The 18,549-nt window shown below is 42.5% G+C and overlaps 1 protein-coding gene across 5 annotated transcripts in view; it reads left to right on the top strand.

Moving 5' to 3' along the window:
* Positions 1 to 18,549, top strand: part of DAB2IP (DAB2 interacting protein) — a 314,157-nt gene that overhangs the window by 131,449 nt on the left and 164,159 nt on the right. For all 5 annotated transcript variants that reach the window (XR_007770036.1, XM_050926821.1, XM_050926822.1 and 2 more), the window contains exon 3: positions 1,141 to 1,259. Coding sequence is in view for 4 of the 5 variants with exons in the window: in XM_050926821.1 (XP_050782778.1) it covers positions 1,141 to 1,259 (119 nt within the window). In the remaining variant the exon portion in view is untranslated. The remainder of the gene's footprint in view (positions 1 to 1,140; positions 1,260 to 18,549) is intronic.

Below are 18,549 nucleotides of genomic sequence, written 5' to 3'. Positions count from 1 at the left end.
GGCTGGACATGCTCCATGGGCCCCAGGTGGGGGTACTGCCCCAATTTACCTGCGAGTGAGGTTCCTCTCTGCTGTATGTCAGAACCTAGTTTGGGCTAGGCATGTCACCACCACCTCAGTGAGGATAGGACTGAGAAGAGGCACATGCTAGATCTCAGCTTGTGAAATAACTGGCCAAGGTGCTTGCTTCCATCTGCCTCAGCCCCCTGCTATGGCCATATATCCTAGAGAGGGGAATTGCTCTCTGGGCTCCTATCACTATGTTTTTGTTCCTTTTAAATGCCTTGTTACCTTATGGCCATTATGGCGGTCCCCTCAGCCCTTCTCCCATCCTGTAAGGGCTGGGCACTGTAGCAGCATGATTCTTTTATTGCCTTACTTTGTTCAGATTGTGTTGGACAGTAACGCATAGCAATAAGCAAATAACATATTAGAAGCTTTGCTGTTAAAATATTTAATGCTAGCCTTAAAGCACTGCAGTGACTGCTACTTATATTTCATAGGGGAGAGGGGAGGCGGCGCCGTGTACATGCAGGTACTGAGTGTAGGATGTGTATGTAGGTTACTCTAAAGCTGCACATTGTAGGAGTGGGGTTGGGGGAAGATATTTGGTGATACATTTTAAAACAGCCTTGTCCAGTTCCACCTGCCTGGAGTAAGCAATTGTGTTTTTTTGGACAGATGAGTAAATTATTGTCAATCTCTGATTCCAGTCGCTGTGGCATGGAGCGAGTGAGTCCTTGTGCCTGGCAGAGAGTCTTGGCAGTGGTGCCAGGCTGAGTCAAACAGAACCGCGAGTCCGAATGTTTCCTCCCGTTGGGAGTTGCAATATGCCAGTCTTGTCTCTCAGACAGTATTTTTATGTGAGCTGATGGTTGCCAAGGTAACAGAGGCTTAGGGGAGTCTCGCGTCTACGTAGCTCACTGGCCTCTGCAAGCGCTGGGAGTAGATGTTGGATGGAATCCTTGGAGCCGGGCTGACAGCACGAACAATGCTTCCAGCAGTTGCAGCTGAAGGGTGCTGGAGAGAACAATTTGCCTAGTCGTGCTTGGGTGCAAGGGAGCAGGTTCAGGGCTCTCTCTCGCTCTTTCTCTTTTTTTGGGGGGGGTTATAATTTAGTATTCTTGTCTCACCCCACAGGGGTTTCTCAGCCGTCGGCTTAAAGGCTCTATCAAAAGGACAAAGAGTCAGCCCAAGCTTGATAGGAACAGCAGCTTCCGGCACATTTTACCTGGCTTCAGGAGTGTGGACAATGAAAGGTAAGGGAACATGTCCGTGTCCGTGTGTGTGCGTGCGCGCACGAGAGAGAGAGAATGAGGTTATTGATTTTCCTGGGCTTGCTAATATACTGCTCATCTCGCTCGGAGCATAGGGCTAAGTGTGCAGTAGAAGTGGGCTCATTTAATCACAGTGAGGGGTGATTTTAATGTGCAGAAAAGCAAGGAATGCACATCCACCCTTTTTAGGCTATCAAGATTGGAAATCCATCTAGTCTACTTTTTAAAATTTGGTAATAAACTCTAAGCCCCTGCCCTGGTATGCAAATAGCTCAGGGATGCAGCTGCAGAAGATGAGGCTGAGGGAGGGAGGGAGGTGCTCGCAGACTGTGCTACATTGAGTATCACAGGGTCACACAACACTCTGCAGACAGCAATGGTTAATAATATCAACAGATCGCTTCCACAAATCCCTCCTTCCCCATGCCATCGACCCCCCCTTAGTTTACTGGGCTGCATCCTTTGGATGCTTCTTCCTGCTGAGCCGTGAGAGGAGCTTTCATCCAGGAGAGGGTGCGTTGTGGGGAATGTGCAGATGGATCAGAGGAAGCATTTGACATGGGATGGCTAGCAGGGGAGACAGATTTAAAACAAAATCAAAGGGGGTGAAATCCAGTTTTTATTCATTCTGAGCTGGAATGAGATGAGCCTGTGAGAGAGCCCTTTATCTGCTTTATAGATGTGCGCGCGCTCTCTCTCTCTCTCTCTCTCTCTCTCTCTCTCTCTCTCTCTCTCTCAAAGTGATGCGTATTTCTATATGAAAACATTTATTTACTGACTCTCGCAGATCAAGGTCAGAGTTGGCTAAGTCTGACTCCATGGCCAGTCATGGAAATCAACCAAACATTTGCTTGCAAAAGAGGAACCTTTCAGTTTTAATGTGAATCTCAATAGAGTGACACAATAGGAAAAGAGAGCCAAGAAAACTCCATGTATGAAAAATAGCAATGACCAGATGCCAAGGATGATGTAAATCAACGGTTGGGAACATGTTGTAGCAATAGTGGCTTAAAACATGGTGTAGTCTTTCCTCTGGAATCCGTTTTGTACTTCTGTTTTAACAGCAATGACATCATTTTCTTTTTGGCTTTATTTATTTGGGTAGGGAAACAGGTGTTAATCTTTGAAGCCCCATAAATAACAAGTGATCTGTATTTTTCTTTGGTGCTGCCTACAAGCATCTCTCCTTCTGAAAGTGTATGAATGTGAAAGTGAAAGGGTTTTGCTGACCAGTGCAATGCAGTATTTCAGAGGGTTGATGCCTCTGCTGAGATTTTCACGTAGACTCTAAGTAGGGCACTGTGTTCTGCGTGGAAGCCAAGTGAGTCTAGTTAGGCATCAGGGGAGGTGCCAGTTGCTGCTGCTGCTGCTCTCAAAGGAAGAGCTGGCTGCATTAGACACTGTTTTCTCTAAAATATACATCAAAAGTCTAGGTTTGTTTCTCTGTGTGAATTGGTAATGTGGGGGAGAGAACTTTGCTGTTTGTCATCCCTGCAGAGAAGGTCAAGGAGCCAGAGTAATCACCACAAATTAGGACTTGTAACTTCCTTTCCTTTCCCTTCTGTGGATAAGTCTCTCTCCCAGGGTGAGTGTCTCAAGAGTTCTTGTTAGTCTGCTGTCAGATACAGACAGGCCTTCTGCAGCCTTCATATTGGCAGGTTCTTTGAGTGGCTGTTGTAGGTTTTCAGTGTGGTCTTCAGGGGTGGGGAAGAGTAAAGGTGACATTCACTAGCAATGAACACAACAACCGGTAGTTGTGCATAGGAGAGCTAAGGAACTGAAAATGCAAGGTAGGGTGACCAGATGTCCCGATTTTTTTTTTTTTAAATAGGGACTCCTGATTTTTTGGGTTTTTTTCTTATATAGGCTCCTAGTACTCCCCCACCCCGTCCCGATTTTTCACACTTGCTGTCTGGTCTCCCTAATGCAAGGTCTTCTGTTAGTGCACGTATTGCCTCATAAACTTCATCTCCTGCCACATATATTTGTGTTTTGACTTGTAGGGGACCAGGCAATGCTTTTTTTCTCTCGAATGCAAGCGCCCAGCCCATCCAGCTTTGACAGCTGTGTCAGATCCACAATACACATTAATATCATTTTTGCATAGGACCAGGAATTATAGATTAATCTTTAATTAAAGATTATGTCCTATGATGAAACCTCCAGGAATATGTCTAGCCAAAATTGGCATCCCTACTTACGATGTTGTCTTTGTCGACTGCTGTTCTCCTAGAGGTTAAAGAAATCTCAGCTGTATCTGCTGAGCCTCTCGGAGCCACACCCCAGGGTTTCTGTTATGACTGTTAACTTAAGACTTTAAAGTTCCCATGTCTACAGAGAGCACAATATCCCAAGTTCTGTATGTAAAAGGACGTGAATGTTTCACACCATTCTTGCTCATTTTCCACCCTGTTTCCTTGTGTTCCTTGTGACCTAAGAGATGTGTCAGAGGAAGCAGCTTGGATCAGAACATTTTGCCTTTTAAACATTTGGTTGGTGACTCCATCTTGTATCCAGGCTGATTCTCCTTCCTATCTGGTGTGAGAAGCTGCGATAACCATGCATTATTTGTGCATACCAGGGCTTCCTAGAATTTTGCTGGGAAAGAGATGTCATGGCAAAAGTGAGCAAAGCAATGGATACAATCGAAACGCATGTGTCTTAAATATTAGCCCTGGCAGATTGTAGTTGAGTCGGTGTGTCAGCATCTGTGTTATGTATCATGCCCCTTAGTTGCTTTTTTCCTTTCATTCTCACACATCTTGTCTATCCAGCTGTATATGGTACAAGTGAATAAATAGTGTACACGCACACATTCAGCCAGATAGAATACAATGTATCCATGACACACACAGTCATACAGAGTCTGGATGTAAATGGATGAGCCATATGTTTTCTTTTATATAAACAGACATATGCATATGAACTTGAATAAATTATGTAAATTTCAAAAAGCAAGTGGTTACCTACCACAATAGGGAGAGAGTCTGTCTGATGGGAGTTTTGTTATAAAACAAAACTAGGAACCATTATTAAACACGGGAAATGTTGGCAGAATGTCTCACTGGCACCAGTGCAGAATTGCCTTGTTAATTTTACAACAGCCTGGCTTTCGTACTTTATATTGGCACAAGGAAAGAGGCCATGTTCTCATGAACGGTCAGAGAGCTGCTCCCTTCTTAGAGGAGGGATGGCAGTTCTGACATGCCTGTTCTCTTCTTGGCTGGAGTTTAAATGGCATCTGCAAAGGTTCCACTTTCATATCCAGGCATTTATTTGTGAAGTCGGGGGGAGAGAGAGAGATAGAGAGAGAGTGTGTGTGTGCATGCAGAGCAATTGTACCTCAGGGAAAATATATTTAATGAACTCTCAACTGACACCTTTTGATTGTTTTTTCGTGCAGACTGTCTGAGGAATCATTCAAAGTGTTGTGTAAAATATACCATAGACAGTCCATCAATGCATTAGTTTGTAGCAAAGATTTCCTGTGTGACTCGCTCTGTTGGGTTTTATGTTGTCCGGACAGAGATGTGAATCAGTACTGGCCTGCCATTCTGTCGTTCTGGAAAAGGTGCACTTCGGGCTTACTCAATTCAGTGTAAGTTGCTGTGGAGTAAAATCAGAGTTTTGCGTGGTAGGCACCGGGTCTTGCCATCCTCACTCATGCCGAGCAGCACCTTACTCTGCGAAAATCCTCACTGATTTCTGTTCAGCGTAAGAGGGGCAGAACCTGACCCAATATGAGCAAATATTCATCATGAGATGTGCATTACTCTGGTGCAATCAGTTTATACAAATGCAAGGTATAAATGAGGGCTGTGGAATGAGCCCTCCTGTCCATTTGTTGGTTAGTCAGATTGCTCGTTAGCGGTAAACGAGGGTTCAGTAAAAGCAGCTGCGGCTTGATTTATTACGGTGACCGACAAAGTTTTTATTGTGAAGTGCTGAATGCTCATCTTTGTATCAGCCACTTTGGAATCTGCCACAAATCAAGCATTTGGCGAATGTGTTCTCCTTAATTGGACCCCCGTTCTTCCAGTAAAATACGTGATGAGTTACAGTGCTTAGTTCAGGTCGGAGACACAGAGAATGGCAGTGGATAACTAAGGGGGGGTGGGGGGATTACTCTGCTGTAGTCATTAATTACTGCTGTTAGTTTATTTCCAATTGATTTTTATTATACTGACCTTTTGAAAAATATATTCAAACAGAAAGAAGATTCCCAGGAGTTGAGACCTTTTACATGGGATTTTTTTTTTTAGACTTAAGTTTATAAGCAATGAATCTGATCCTTCTTCCTCTGAAATCAATGGGAAGACTGCCCTTGAGCTCAGTGGGATCAGGCTGGGGCCCTCATCTAGAGAGGAAAACTGTGTGTCTGTGTTTTTTTTTTCTCTGCTCACTGCTGTAATGACTGTTGACAGTGTCCTGAAGTCTGAGTGCTCGAACTCTCAGAAACGTCTTGGCAGGGTCTGAGTTCAGGAGTAAATGAGTCCCTAGCTGTAGGACTTCCTTTTAATTGAGGATCTTCAGAAGGGTGGGGGTTTGGATTTGCTGGTTCGGTCATCGAGAAATGGAGGACAAGATTGCCCTCCGATAACTGGTGAGCAGCCAAGCTTTCTAACATCAGTGCTGGCACACACGGTCTGTCTTGGAGCTAAATCACAATACAATTTGAGATAATTAACCATCTGTTGGCGTGTGACATGCCTACTGCTTTCAACCGGACTTAAATGGACTGCCTCGCCTCCCGTCTGGGATCTGTGCAAGATCCTGGTTTGGCTTCTCTAGTGCAGTGGCAAAGATCTCGTGTTGGGGCTTTCACAACAATAAAGGGTATTTTAAAAATATCATCTGAATTCTGTGCTGTCCAAGATGCTGGATTCTCAGCCTGGCAGAAGGAAGTTCTTTTCCTTAGGAAAGGTGTAGCATGGGCAGCAGCACTACCTGTCTCCCAACCTCCACCTTAATTGGAAGGAGCCATTTCTAGGGTCCGTAGATCTCCATGTTTTCTCCCAACTTTGTCTTCTCAGCTAAGCTAACAAGGAAGCCAACTGCGGCAGCTTTTTTCTTCAATATGCCAACCTGTCCCCTGGAAACTAGACTGAGCCCACCGACGGCTTTGCCCTGAGGCCCTCGTCAGGTGGTGATAACTTTCAATCTCTCCCAAGCTGGGGTGGATTTGAACTGGCGCCCTACATATGAAATATTCCAGTTTTTCTTTATGAACTCAACTCCAACTCCGTTATCCTTTTACTTCAGTAAATTAAGTTTAATTTCTTTTTAAAAGAATAAACAAATCAAGTTTAATTTACTGAATTAACAGACTAGCATGGAGTGGTAGTTCCCTTACAACTCATCATTTAGCACAGGATGGGTTATTTGGCCCTGGATGTCATGGTTATAAGGTTTTCGTCGCTGGAGATTGGGTTTCTTTTTCTTTTGGGTTTTTATTTTTGCACTGATGGATGACTACATGGCAGAGGCAGCTAGTGTTCCACACAAGGTTAAGGGCCTGGACTTCTCTTCTCATCTCTCATATCTAAGGCTTTGATTTACACCTGTCTTCTTGGAAATCATTATATAAACTAGAGCAGAGTTAGACTAGGCAGCTGTACAGTCTACTTTTCATTGCACGAGTACCCTCAGATTACACTGACATGGTGAAATATAATCCTTTACTTTTTCCACTTTTACTTCCCTGTGCGTGTTACTCTGGTATAAACTCACTGAAATTAATGGGATTTTGGGTGTTAGCAGTGCAACATCCCCTAAATGTTTGTATGGTGTTAAAGGGGAAAATCCCATCAGCTCCTTCTGTATATAGATAATCAATGTTTCAGCCTGTTAAAATGATCATATGGTACTTCTATATAAAGATGTAAGTTCATCAAGCACTTGGGACCTTTTGTACCTTTTATTATGAACAAATACAGAAGTAAATCAGCAAAATAAATAAATAATCCTCTAAATTGTTTAATTACAATATTGATCTTTCCTGAGTATACTTTTCTGTGCATACCTAGAACTCATTTAGAATTAAGCGACACTCAATTACAAAGGTTTGTGATTATTTTGCACGTTTTCCTGCATAATTCCAGGGGATAACATTCCATTTAAGCATTTTTTGGCTCTGCAAAAGTCTGAACATATGGCCAATTGTTAAATGAGCCTCAGTCTTGGAAGGGATGCAGCGGTGAATTTAATGCATAGCAGTGAGGACTTACAGTAGCATTCCCCCCTCCCCAAATTCTTTTCTCTATCCTAAATTCTTATTTACAGCCTCTGGGGGGAGAATATGCGGAACCAGCAGACTGTGACACGTTTAATTCCTGGATCTGGGCTAGAGCTGTCAGTTCTGTGGGTTTTCAAGCACTTGAAAGGCTTCTTTTGGCCTAGCAATAGCACATATATCACTTTTAAAAAGCTGCACTGTTCTAATAAAGTACATTGGCGAATGAAATCTTTTTTAGATCTAAATGGCAATTGTTTGTTCTTCGGGAATCAGATCTGCTACAATTCTATCATAGTGAAGGTGGTTGGGCCTGATGAGAATACAGTGGCCTCTGAACCTGCATTGCAAAGTCTGAGAGAGTCACTTTATTTCCTGTGTGAGGAAGGATGACTCATATTGCAGAACTAGGCCACTGGCTGGCCTTGGAATGCATGAATGCCTTTCAGAGCTGTGTTAGGAAGTGCCAAAGTGCACTCTCCTCCAGCTACTTACTTGAATAGCATGAGACGGTGGGGGTTTTCAGGCAGGTTCCGTTATTAAAAGCAGGGTGTTCAGTCAAAAGTGAACTAATAGTGCGCTGAACACTGCAAACAGGCCTGTGGCTTTCATGATGACAAGCCTGCTTTCCGAATGCACTGTTCAGGCTGTCAAACTTGATGACACCATGTATGAAAACCATTTAGCTCTATCAGCAATCAGGAATTGAAATGCAAAACACAACAGCGGAGGACAGTGAGAAACAAGGAACATTTGACAGATAATTGGGTCTGTTTTATCACGCACTAGATGGTGTCTGCTCCCACCCCCCATCAGTGAACAATAACATGTGGCTAAGATTCAAGGACAATAGCAGGGTTGCTGGCCTCCTGTAGTACCTGCACTTATTTCCAGGCAGCCTTGTCTAGGAATATGCAAATCAGCCTGTTAATGGGATTCCTTTGCAAAATATTTCATGAACCAGAAAATTAATTACTGGTCTCTAATTAATGGCTATGTTGGAAGACTATGGTAAAATGAAGAAGGGAGCTGCTTTGCAGAAAGAGAATATCTGTTCTCCACCGAAAGGTAATGTTCATCCTCTTTTATCACAGCATTAAATAAACAGAGAGTCAGGGTACTCAAACATTAAAGAAGGGAAGCTGTTCTTAGTGGTAAGAGGTTGTTTGTAGTTTGATTCACAAGAAGCACTGAATCAGAAGCAAAGGTTCTCCTTTAGAACCAGAAGTATTCAACCATGTAAAATACAATAGCTTCCCTTATACAGGTGGCTTAGGTTTACACCATGTTGACAATAGTATTTATTCCCCTTTGGAATCAAATTGATGCTGCAGTTAATGATGGATGACCGGGGCGGTATTTGCTTGAGTCAGTTTCCTGGTTGGGGATTCATTGAAGGAATTCTGGGAGTGGAATTAGCAGTTTTGTTCTTCATGTGTAATGGTGATGAGCGTTTACTGTCAGGGTATTGGCAGGCTCAGACCTAGTCCCTCAGTATTGTTTGCCTTGAATTTTTTGTCTAAGGAAACCCAGTGAAGGCTCTTAATGAGTATGAATGAAGATGGGCCTTATTGTCAATCCTTAGAGAGACAATTTTTTAAAATTCCCCTTGTGCAGCGCCCCCCCCCCCACTCATTCCCACCCTCCATCTCTCCCTCTGCTAATGGGACTTGAGACAGGCTAAGCACAATGTGGTGCTACGGTGTCTCCTGAGGCAGGCAGGGCTCAGTTGTTTCCGTGTAGCGAGGTGGGGAGTGCCGGGTGCATTTTGTGCCCCTGAGGCTATCCAACATAAACAGGTTTGACATTCACAAGGAAATAGGTAGGGACTTTCCGTATATTGCTTACCCAAGTTGACTTCCTCATTTGACAGAGAATTTGTATTGGGTGCCTTTGAATAAAAGGCTGATATTCTCCTTTGACATTTTTCAAGCCAAGATGAATTGTCCCAGTGAATGAAGGAAAATAATAAAGGAAGTGGGGTCAGTTGGAATTTGGAGTGATTCTAATGTTCTCTCCTTGTGGGTTTGTCTGCTTCCCAATTTCCTAGCAGCCCAAACAAAACACAGCACTGTGGCCCCATGGGGAGCCCTGCTGACACTTTGACTTGTCTCGAAGGCATCTAACAAAATTGTAAAATCCTTCCTACTTAGCCATATGTGGCGCTACTGTGATAATTGGCTTCATGCATCTTACAATTAGCTTGCAAAAAATACGGCTTGCATTCCTGACCTTTTCTGCGTAAGCAAGGCTGTTGTTTCAGGGCTGTCTTAATTACAAAATATAGCGTTGTGTGAGGATAGAGACGACACTCTTGTATCGTTGGCTCTAATTTGACGAGACATCATAATGGGGAATTTTCATACCGGGGGCACTGAATTAGTGTAGCGTGAAGCTACATTTCTCTCTGCCCACTGAATAAGGGGAAGTTAATTTCATGCTCTATCTTTTTGACATTGGTAATCAAAGCATTGTATTGCAGCTGCAGCTGGTTAGCCTTTGAAGAATGTTGGGTAAATAAATATAACTGGAATTCATTGTTCCTGTAGAGGTATCAGGCTGGTTGACAAACTGAAGGAAGCTTTTCTCTTATTTTACTAATCTTGAGTGAAATGGTGGTTCCAGGGTATTGGATTGATGTTCCAGGGTCACTACTCATCCACCAACTGGCAGGGACGGTATGAGCCCCTCCACCACTGTCGTGTTTTACCCTTTCTCGGGTGGGTTAAAAATGGATAGTTCCGTTTCCATGATCCATTCAGTCCTTGTCTTTCCTGCTAAGACTCTGATCCCGGGTGCCAATTAGTTCCCATTGCAGCTGATTGCAGGGTGATTGTATGGAGCCAGAAATATTTGTAAATCTACATGAAGAGTCTTTGTCATGGCATTGTGCAGCACATTGATAAATATTACGACTGATTGTGTTGAATTCTTCTATAAAATCTATTGATATTGGGTGTGAACCAGAGTATAGTGTTTTTATTGCTTATTAATCCCTTTGTGTTCCCAAACAGGCCATTTATTCTCACTTTGCCTTGGTGAGATTTTCTTGTGCAATAAACAAGTCTACTCTAAATTATGTTATGCCTCCATATAGCAGCCAGTCTGTAGCATTAATATTTTCTAATAAATCCAAAGACTGCCAAAGAGGAGTTAACGTGAGAAATAAGAGTTTTGATAAATGACTCCTCCATGGCTCTTGCACAAGAAAGGCTTTTTGTAAGTGTACTGTTTTTCTGTTTGTTTTTACTTATTTCACATTAAACAATTAAAAGACACAGGAGAACTCTATCCCAGGCCTCGGCATCCAGACCCAAAATGAAAATCTCACAGGCCGTGATGAAAATAGTACTTCCAAAACTGTCTCTTCCACCACTGCAGTGTCTGAAGAACTAAGTGACCTTAAAACTGTATGCAGTGATACTGAGCACTTTAAATCTTCAAAGCACTGGAGTTACTACTCAGGAGTCCCTGGTATCCAAACCCACGTGCATCCCACTAGGCCATACTACTACCTTCTCACTGTCATTCCAACTGCCTGAAGAACAAAGGGTTTGCTCATTCCAAGTCCTGTTTGTAAGGCAGTCTCCTTTCTTGTAGAAAGGAAGAGTTTTTTGTTCACACTGAATTCTGACAAACAAATCCTATGGTTGCTTACATTCTGCATGGGCTTAACGATGTGAAATTATTTCCTGCGTAGTATATGAGGAGCAGGAGGAGGCTTTTGGGGACTTCTGTTACATCAACTGATTCCTGCATATGGGCCTTGTAAATACTTCTCTGCTGGCATCTTTTGAATGCTCTGGTGTTAAAATAGTGCTGTATAAAGAAGGTAGTTAAGGAGAAAATAGAAACAGATGGGGAAGAATGGACTTTTGTCCTGGTGTCTGTAACTCATCGTTGCAGGATTGCATATTGATAACTGCGTTTGTCAGACTGTGCCTCAAAGTATTTGTATAAGTAGTAGGTGCATTGGCTGATCATTATTTTAGCAGTGACGACATGGGGCCTGCATTATAATAAATGGATATTCTGTGTAAAGTCATAACAATTTAGTTACAGCCATCTGGAGATGTGGTCTAGTGGTTAGAACTTGGGGGTCTCAGCATTTGGTCCAAGTACATGCCCTGTGTCTTGGATGGGATTGTGCTCGAGGTGGCTAGTTCCTCCTTCCTCTTGTGCCATTGTGGCTGTACTCAGTGTTTAGTGGACCACATCAATCGGCGGCAACGCGGATATGTCTCCTCAAGCTAGAATTTAAACCTCCAGCTCTAAGTGTAGACGTAACCCGCGTAACCTTAGGTGAGTGAGTCACTGAAGTTTTCTCTGCCTTAGTTCTCCATCTGTAAAATGGGTTGCGTATCTCACTGGAGATTCATACAGTTGAATGGATCAAATTTTGCCCTGACTTTCCCCACATTCACACCATTTGAAATGCTGTGGTTGCATGGCATTTCTGAAGAGCGAATTCAGCACATTACTTGTGTGGTGCCTCACTATTAAATTTGCTATAGAAGTATAAAATGTGCATTGGAAACGATCATAATCTTTGGAAATCAATTATTAAATCAGCAATCCCAACAGAATATGTGAACACAGTGCCTGTAATGTTGCATTCACATTTTTTAATGTTGTGTATTGTTTTGAAGAAATACACATTCCTTCCCTGCTTTTTATAGCTGCCTAGCTAGCTTGGCCTCGCTGTCCTTTTTCTAGCAGTAGTTAATAGCTGATACTTCAGAAGAAGGCAAAGCAGATAGTATTATATAATACCAGTAATTATCAAGTTGTGCAGTGCCTGAAGTGTGGGTAAGGGGCAAATCGCTTCCTGACCCCTATCCATGCTCAGCATGCATGTGCACCCTGGCACATGGCAAGTGATCACTTTCATGTAACCAGAGTGGGAAATAGTGGCAGTGCTCAGGTTCTGTCCACACTCCCAGAGTAGCTGGAGGATTTGGCTAAAACAGTCTGCAGGAAAAAAAGTTAACCATGTTGGTAAGTTAATGTTTATTGTTAGGCTTCAGAGTCATCAACTCGCTGAGATGTGCTCATTCACATCTGTCAGCGAGGTGTTGTTTCCGGTGGTTTACCTGCGACTCAATAAAAGAATACTGCATAGGGTCACATTCTGCAGGGCATTCTGTTATGTGCCTCTCCCCCCTCCCAAATCTGATAGCTAGAAACCATGTTGTCATTTTTTTTTTAAATTAAACCTTACCATTCTGTCTATTTCTGCAGAATTTAATTAATTGTACTTAGCATTTCTGGGGGCTTCCACAGACATCCTGGCTCAGCGTAGTCCCATTCCTTATACCATTTATAACTTGTATACTGCAAAGGTTATTATTGGTTATAAAATTATCCAGCCCTTGTTTCAGTTAATATGGTTTTAAATCTTGCTTTAGTCCTCTGTGAATTCAGCCATAACAAATACCTTTCTCTTTTGGTTGAAGGGAATACTTAAGGTCAAGTTTAGTTCGAGTTCTTTTCTCTTCTGTTTTAAATTCCACAATACCTTAATTTTCAGCTTTCTGTGCAGTGGAACAGGAAGAGCTGCATATGGAAATATAACAGCCTGGGCAACGTTTTCAAGCCTTTGTCTGAAGTGCTTCCAAAAGATACAGATGTTTGACATGTATGTCTTGTTATCCAGTTTCGTAGCGCAGTGACCATGCACAGAAATTCGTTGATTGTAGCTGGAGGCAACCTGTGCACTGAGCTCACTGCTGGCTACTAGCTCCTCAGAGCACTGGATATGATGATGATCTAGGCTTGTGAATACAAAATAATTGTGTCAAGTACATCCATCGATTAGAAGAAAAAGCTGGGCAAAAATATACCACTCTCCCTCTTCATTACCCCACATATTAACAGTCTTCTGCATATTATCGTGGTCCTCTGTATTGAAATTATCATAATCATTAGGGAGCTCCCACCGACTGTTTTGCAGTGCGTATATATTGTTCCTGTAGTAATATTACAGGCTCATTTTACTAGCTACAATATTTGTGGATTTGATTTTTGGTACATTTACTGTCTCAGTCCCATTCTCTGCAGCAAAATTCAGACTGTGATTTTTCAACAACAAAAAGAAGCAAGAATTTAATTTAACCACTTGCATGTTCAGTGCATTTGAGCAACAAATAAAATAGTAGTGTTCGAAAATACTTCCAGTTGCCTTGAATCAATGCAAGAAATAAATTGCAGTGCACTTGGCTTAACCCACATGGTTTCTGCCTGTAGAATGACGTGATAGAGGGATTTAGCAATTCATTGTATGTAGAGGGAAAGGGCATTAATTCAGAAAACAATTTAAATGCATTAGTAATGCAAAAGCCATAGATTTTACATCAGGCTCTCCCCTTTTATGTAGATTTACAAATATTTCTGGCTCCATGCAATCACCCCTGTGTTCTGTTGCCAGTGCATGAGGGAATACACACAAGTGCTGCTTCCCTGTAGGACTCCTTCTGAAAACTAGTCCTGAAATAGTTATCAAGTGATTTACATAACTCGATTGTACCCTGAATAATTATTATTGTGCTGCCCTTGCTATGAAAAAAGCTTTGTTCCATTATATGTGTCTTTTCCACGGGATTCTAAACCGTCTGGTGATATTTTGCTGCTTTGGAGATTTAAGCTTTTTCCTGCATCTCTTTGAGAATTAAGAGCAAGAGGTTGGGGGGTCATCAGCTTGTATTAGCTCATTCCTCTCAGCTGAATGGGATCACATCAGATGATGGCAGCCATTGTCCTCTCTGTGCATGCAAGTAATCCTCATGGGCATTAATGAAGGCCAAAGGCTGTCCCTGTCATGTACTGAATACATGCCTTAGGGTATGTTTGTTCTTTCTGAGCCCAAATGTGATACTTTCATCATGAGGAGTAACATGACTCCCATGTTGCTACCTTACCAGGCCATTGTGCAGCCAGCTACAGGCGCTGGCAAACCAATTCTGCCACCAGCGCAGGATGAAACTTGGAGGCTTTTCTGATCTATCCGCATCTCTGCAAAACTGGGCTGGAGATGTCATAAGAAGCAACTTTTTTGTGAGCCTCCTGGCATTTCCAGTCAAAGCTGGAAATATGATGAGACTAGCTTTTCTTGTGACATTTCAGCAATTCCTGTCTTGGCCATGGCCAGAAACCAGAAGGGAAAGAAGAAAGTAACCTGGGTCCATGTTTCCAGCAGCCTGAAGATTGGAGATATCGAGATCTAGGGAGTTAGTTTGAGGCCACTATAAAGAGAGAGGCCACCTGCAATATGAGGCTGTTTCTCTGTGCTCGGATTTGGAACGGGCAGAAAGTACAAGGACATTCAGACTCTGGCACTGCTTTGGACCCATTTCTAACGTTGACTCTTGAAAGATCTTAGAAGATGGGTCTGTAAGTCTAGGGCCAGATTGCATCAGTTTCTCTGCATGTGAGTGCTAAAGTGGCTGCTTTAATACTAGCCATTATTGACAAGGATTGTTTTTAAATCATTGGCACGACATTGTTTGTACTCTGGCCTTTTTAATGTGGCTTTTACTAACTCTCTCTAAGTAAACATGGAGATGCTCTCTGTTTATGCAGTGATTGTGTTTGCAGGCTTAAGGGGTTTTGACCAACAAACTGCAATTAACTGTGCAACACTAGGCTGTGTGCTCACAAGTACCCTGCTGGGTGATGTACATTCAGTAGCACTCATTGGGTCCCTGCAGAATGATCCATTTATTTCCTGAACTGTATATTGGCTTGGCAGTGGCACTCTGCGTGATGTCTCCCTGATTCACTCAGAATTAATATTCTCCGTTCATCATTCAGACCTTATTAATTTGGAGCTGGGTAGAAGATTGGCAGGAGGTTGATAGGAAATGAAAAAGTTGCTGAAAATTTGGACTCCCTTTCTCTCCTCCTTGTTTGCTTATATTAGAGTCTACATTTTAGAACTGAGCCAGAACTGAAATCCCAACATCCCATGCATATGAGAGAATCCAATCACAAAGATGTTTGGCTAAGGCTCCAAATGAGATGGGTTACATTTAGCCTTTTTAGGGAGAACAACCGTGGGGGGAGGGGTTTAAGGCTTGCTTATCAACTGCACAGAAGCGAACAAAACTGTACTGTCCATGTTAAGGTGCCTTTGTCCAAACCACCCAAGTACTCAGCCATAGCCCATTCTTAAGAAAAGGAAATGGAATTTCTCTCTCCTCTCTTCATTGTCTAGCTCCCTCCCTGCTCCAATCCATGCACCCTCTAGGCTATGGTAAAGCTTGTTCACGTTGCTCCATGGATGTATGGAGTGTGAGGAATAAACGGGAAGAACTGGAAGTATTAGTCCATAAGCTAAATTATTACTTACTTGGTGGGATAAATCTCAGGACTGGAATATTGCTATAGAGAGGAAGAGTTAGTTCAGGAAGGACATGCAGGATCAAAAGAGAGGTGGTGTTGCAGTGTACATCAAGAATATATACACTTGTTCTGAAGTCCAGAAGGAGGTGAGAGGCAGGGAAAGATAAAAGGGGTAAACAATAGGGATGATGTCCAGGTGTGGGGTTCTACAATGGAGCACCAAATCAGAAAGAGGATGTTAATTAAATCATTTCAAGAACAAATAACAGAAATATCTAAACCACAAGACCTGGTAATAGTGGGGAACTTATTTTTCCAACAGGTGTCTGGGTAGTTTAATACTGCAAAACATAAAATTTCCAATAAGTTCTTTGACTGTATTGGAGACAACTTTGTGTTTCAGAAAGTGACGAAAGTAACCAAGAGACAACCATTTTAGACTTGATTCTGACCCAGTGGGAAGGACTTTGTAGTAAATCTGAAGGTGGAAGGCAATTTGGGTGAAAGTGATTATAAAATGATAGATTTCATGATTGGGACATGGACTTCGAAAAAGCAGAGTTTAACATACTCGGAGAACTGGTACCTAAGGTCTCATAAGAAGAAAATCTAAAGGGAAAAGGAGTTCAGGAGTGCTGCAAGTTTCTCAAGAAGACATGTTAAAGGCATAACTGCAAACTATCCTGATGTGAAGCTAAGATAGGAAGAATAGTAAGAGGCCAATATGGCTCCATCAGGAAGTCTTTAATGACCTGAAAATAAAAAAAAAGAACTCTACAAAAAAGTAGAAAGATGGATGAATTGCTAAAGACAAATACAAAAGAATAGCATGAGCATGTAGACAATCAGGCTAAGGCACAAACTGAGTTACACCTAGAAAGGGACATAAAACACATAAGGATAATGAAGTGGAGAGTTTACTTATTAAATTTGCAGATGACGACAACAAGCTGAGGGGTTATAAGCACTTTAAAGGACAGGATTAGAATTCAAAACAAATTGTAGAATTGGTCTCAATTCAACAAGATGATATTCAGTAAAGATAAATGCTACTTTTAGGAAGGCAAAATCAAATGCACAACTACAAAATGGGGAATAACTGGCTAGGTGGTAGTCCTGCTGAAAAGGATCTGGGGGTTATAATGGATCACAAATTGAATGTGAGTCAACAATGAGATGCAGTTGCAGGGAAGGGCTAATATCATTCTGGGGTGCATTAACAAGAGTGGTGTATGAGAGACACGGGAGGTAATTGTCCTGCTCTTGTTACCACTGGTGAGTATGCAGCTGGAGTACTGTGTCTATTTCTGGGGACTGCGCTTTAGGAAAGATGTGAACAAATTGGTGGCAGTTCAGAGGAAAGCAGAAAAAAATTATCAAAGGTTTAGAAAACCTGATCTTTAAGAAAAAGTTAATAAAACTGGGCATGTTTAATCTTGGGAAAAAAAGACTGAGGGAGGACCTGATAAGTCTTCAGATATGTTAAGGGCTGTTATAAAGAGGATAGTGATCAGTTTGAAGGTAAGACTAGAAGTAATGGGCTTAATCTGCATCAAATAAGATATAGGTTAGATATTAGGAAAAGCCTTCTAACTCTAAGGATAGTTAAGTACCGGAACAGGCTTCCAAGGGAGATTGTGGAATCCCGATTATTGGAGGTTTTAAAGAAGATTGGACAAACACCTGTCATGGATGGTCTAGGCTTGCTTGGTCTCCTGCCTCTTTAAAGAGGCTGGATTTGATGACTTCTTGAGGTCCCTTCCAGCACCACATTTCTATGATTCAGTATCCTGCTGAGCCACTGACCTTCCTCGGAAGCTTAAAAGGACACTCAGGACCACAGTAGACCGAGAAGTCTTGTTAGGCAAGTAGAAATCTACCAGAATGCATGAGTCCTCCCCAAGTGGGATGAATTAAAGACTCGCAGAGAGTATGGGGTATTTTATTTCAGTTTAGTAGCTACAAAAATGTTAGCCAACAGTTTATAATGTGATTCACCAATGAGACTGTGTAACGTTGAATCCTTGGGGGCTTTTCTTGATTATACCAGTAACCACAGCCTGGGTCACACTTTGAGATAATTATCCTGATGTCTGAAAGTTAGCAAGTTCATAAAGGAGAAGGCCTAGCTGCATTCAAAGGGATTTATAGGAGTATGCTAGCAAACCCTCAGTGCTTGGGGATTTATTTAAATTAGCTCTTTTAATTGCTTTCACACCTTCCTCCTCTGATATCAGCTCCAGGAGCCATCTTGGGAAGACAGTCTGGCTAATATTCACTATCACTGGTCATCTCATTTCCTTTAGCTAGTTATCTCTGATTTTGTTTTCAAAGACATTTGATCCTGATATAGTGGGTAAGGCTGGGCTGGTGCTCCCATTAAGTGACCCTAGGCGGTTGCCTAGGATGCCAGGATTCGGGGGGCGGCATTTTGTGCGCTCCCCAGGGTTGCACAGGAGCTTCCAGTTCCGCTCCCGTCGTGCCACTGAATAAGGACCTTCTGCCAACATGCCACGGAAAACAGCGGCAGGCAATTGAGCAGAAACCCTGACGCCACTCCTGGGGTAGGGCAGAGGACTGGGTGCCAACATTCTCTTGTTCTTGGTTCTGTCACCCACTCACTGTGTGACTTTGGGCAAATCATTGACTTGAGCTTTCCACTTGATCTTCCCCATCTGCTGAACAGGGCTGGAAATCTCC

The sequence above is a fragment of the Gopherus flavomarginatus genome, chromosome 17 (genome assembly GCF_025201925.1).
Source record: "Gopherus flavomarginatus isolate rGopFla2 chromosome 17, rGopFla2.mat.asm, whole genome shotgun sequence".
Lineage (NCBI taxonomy): Eukaryota > Metazoa > Chordata > Testudines > Testudinidae > Gopherus > Gopherus flavomarginatus.
The sequence above is the reverse complement of the archived record's forward strand: the minus strand, read 5'-3'. Positions and strand labels throughout refer to the sequence as shown.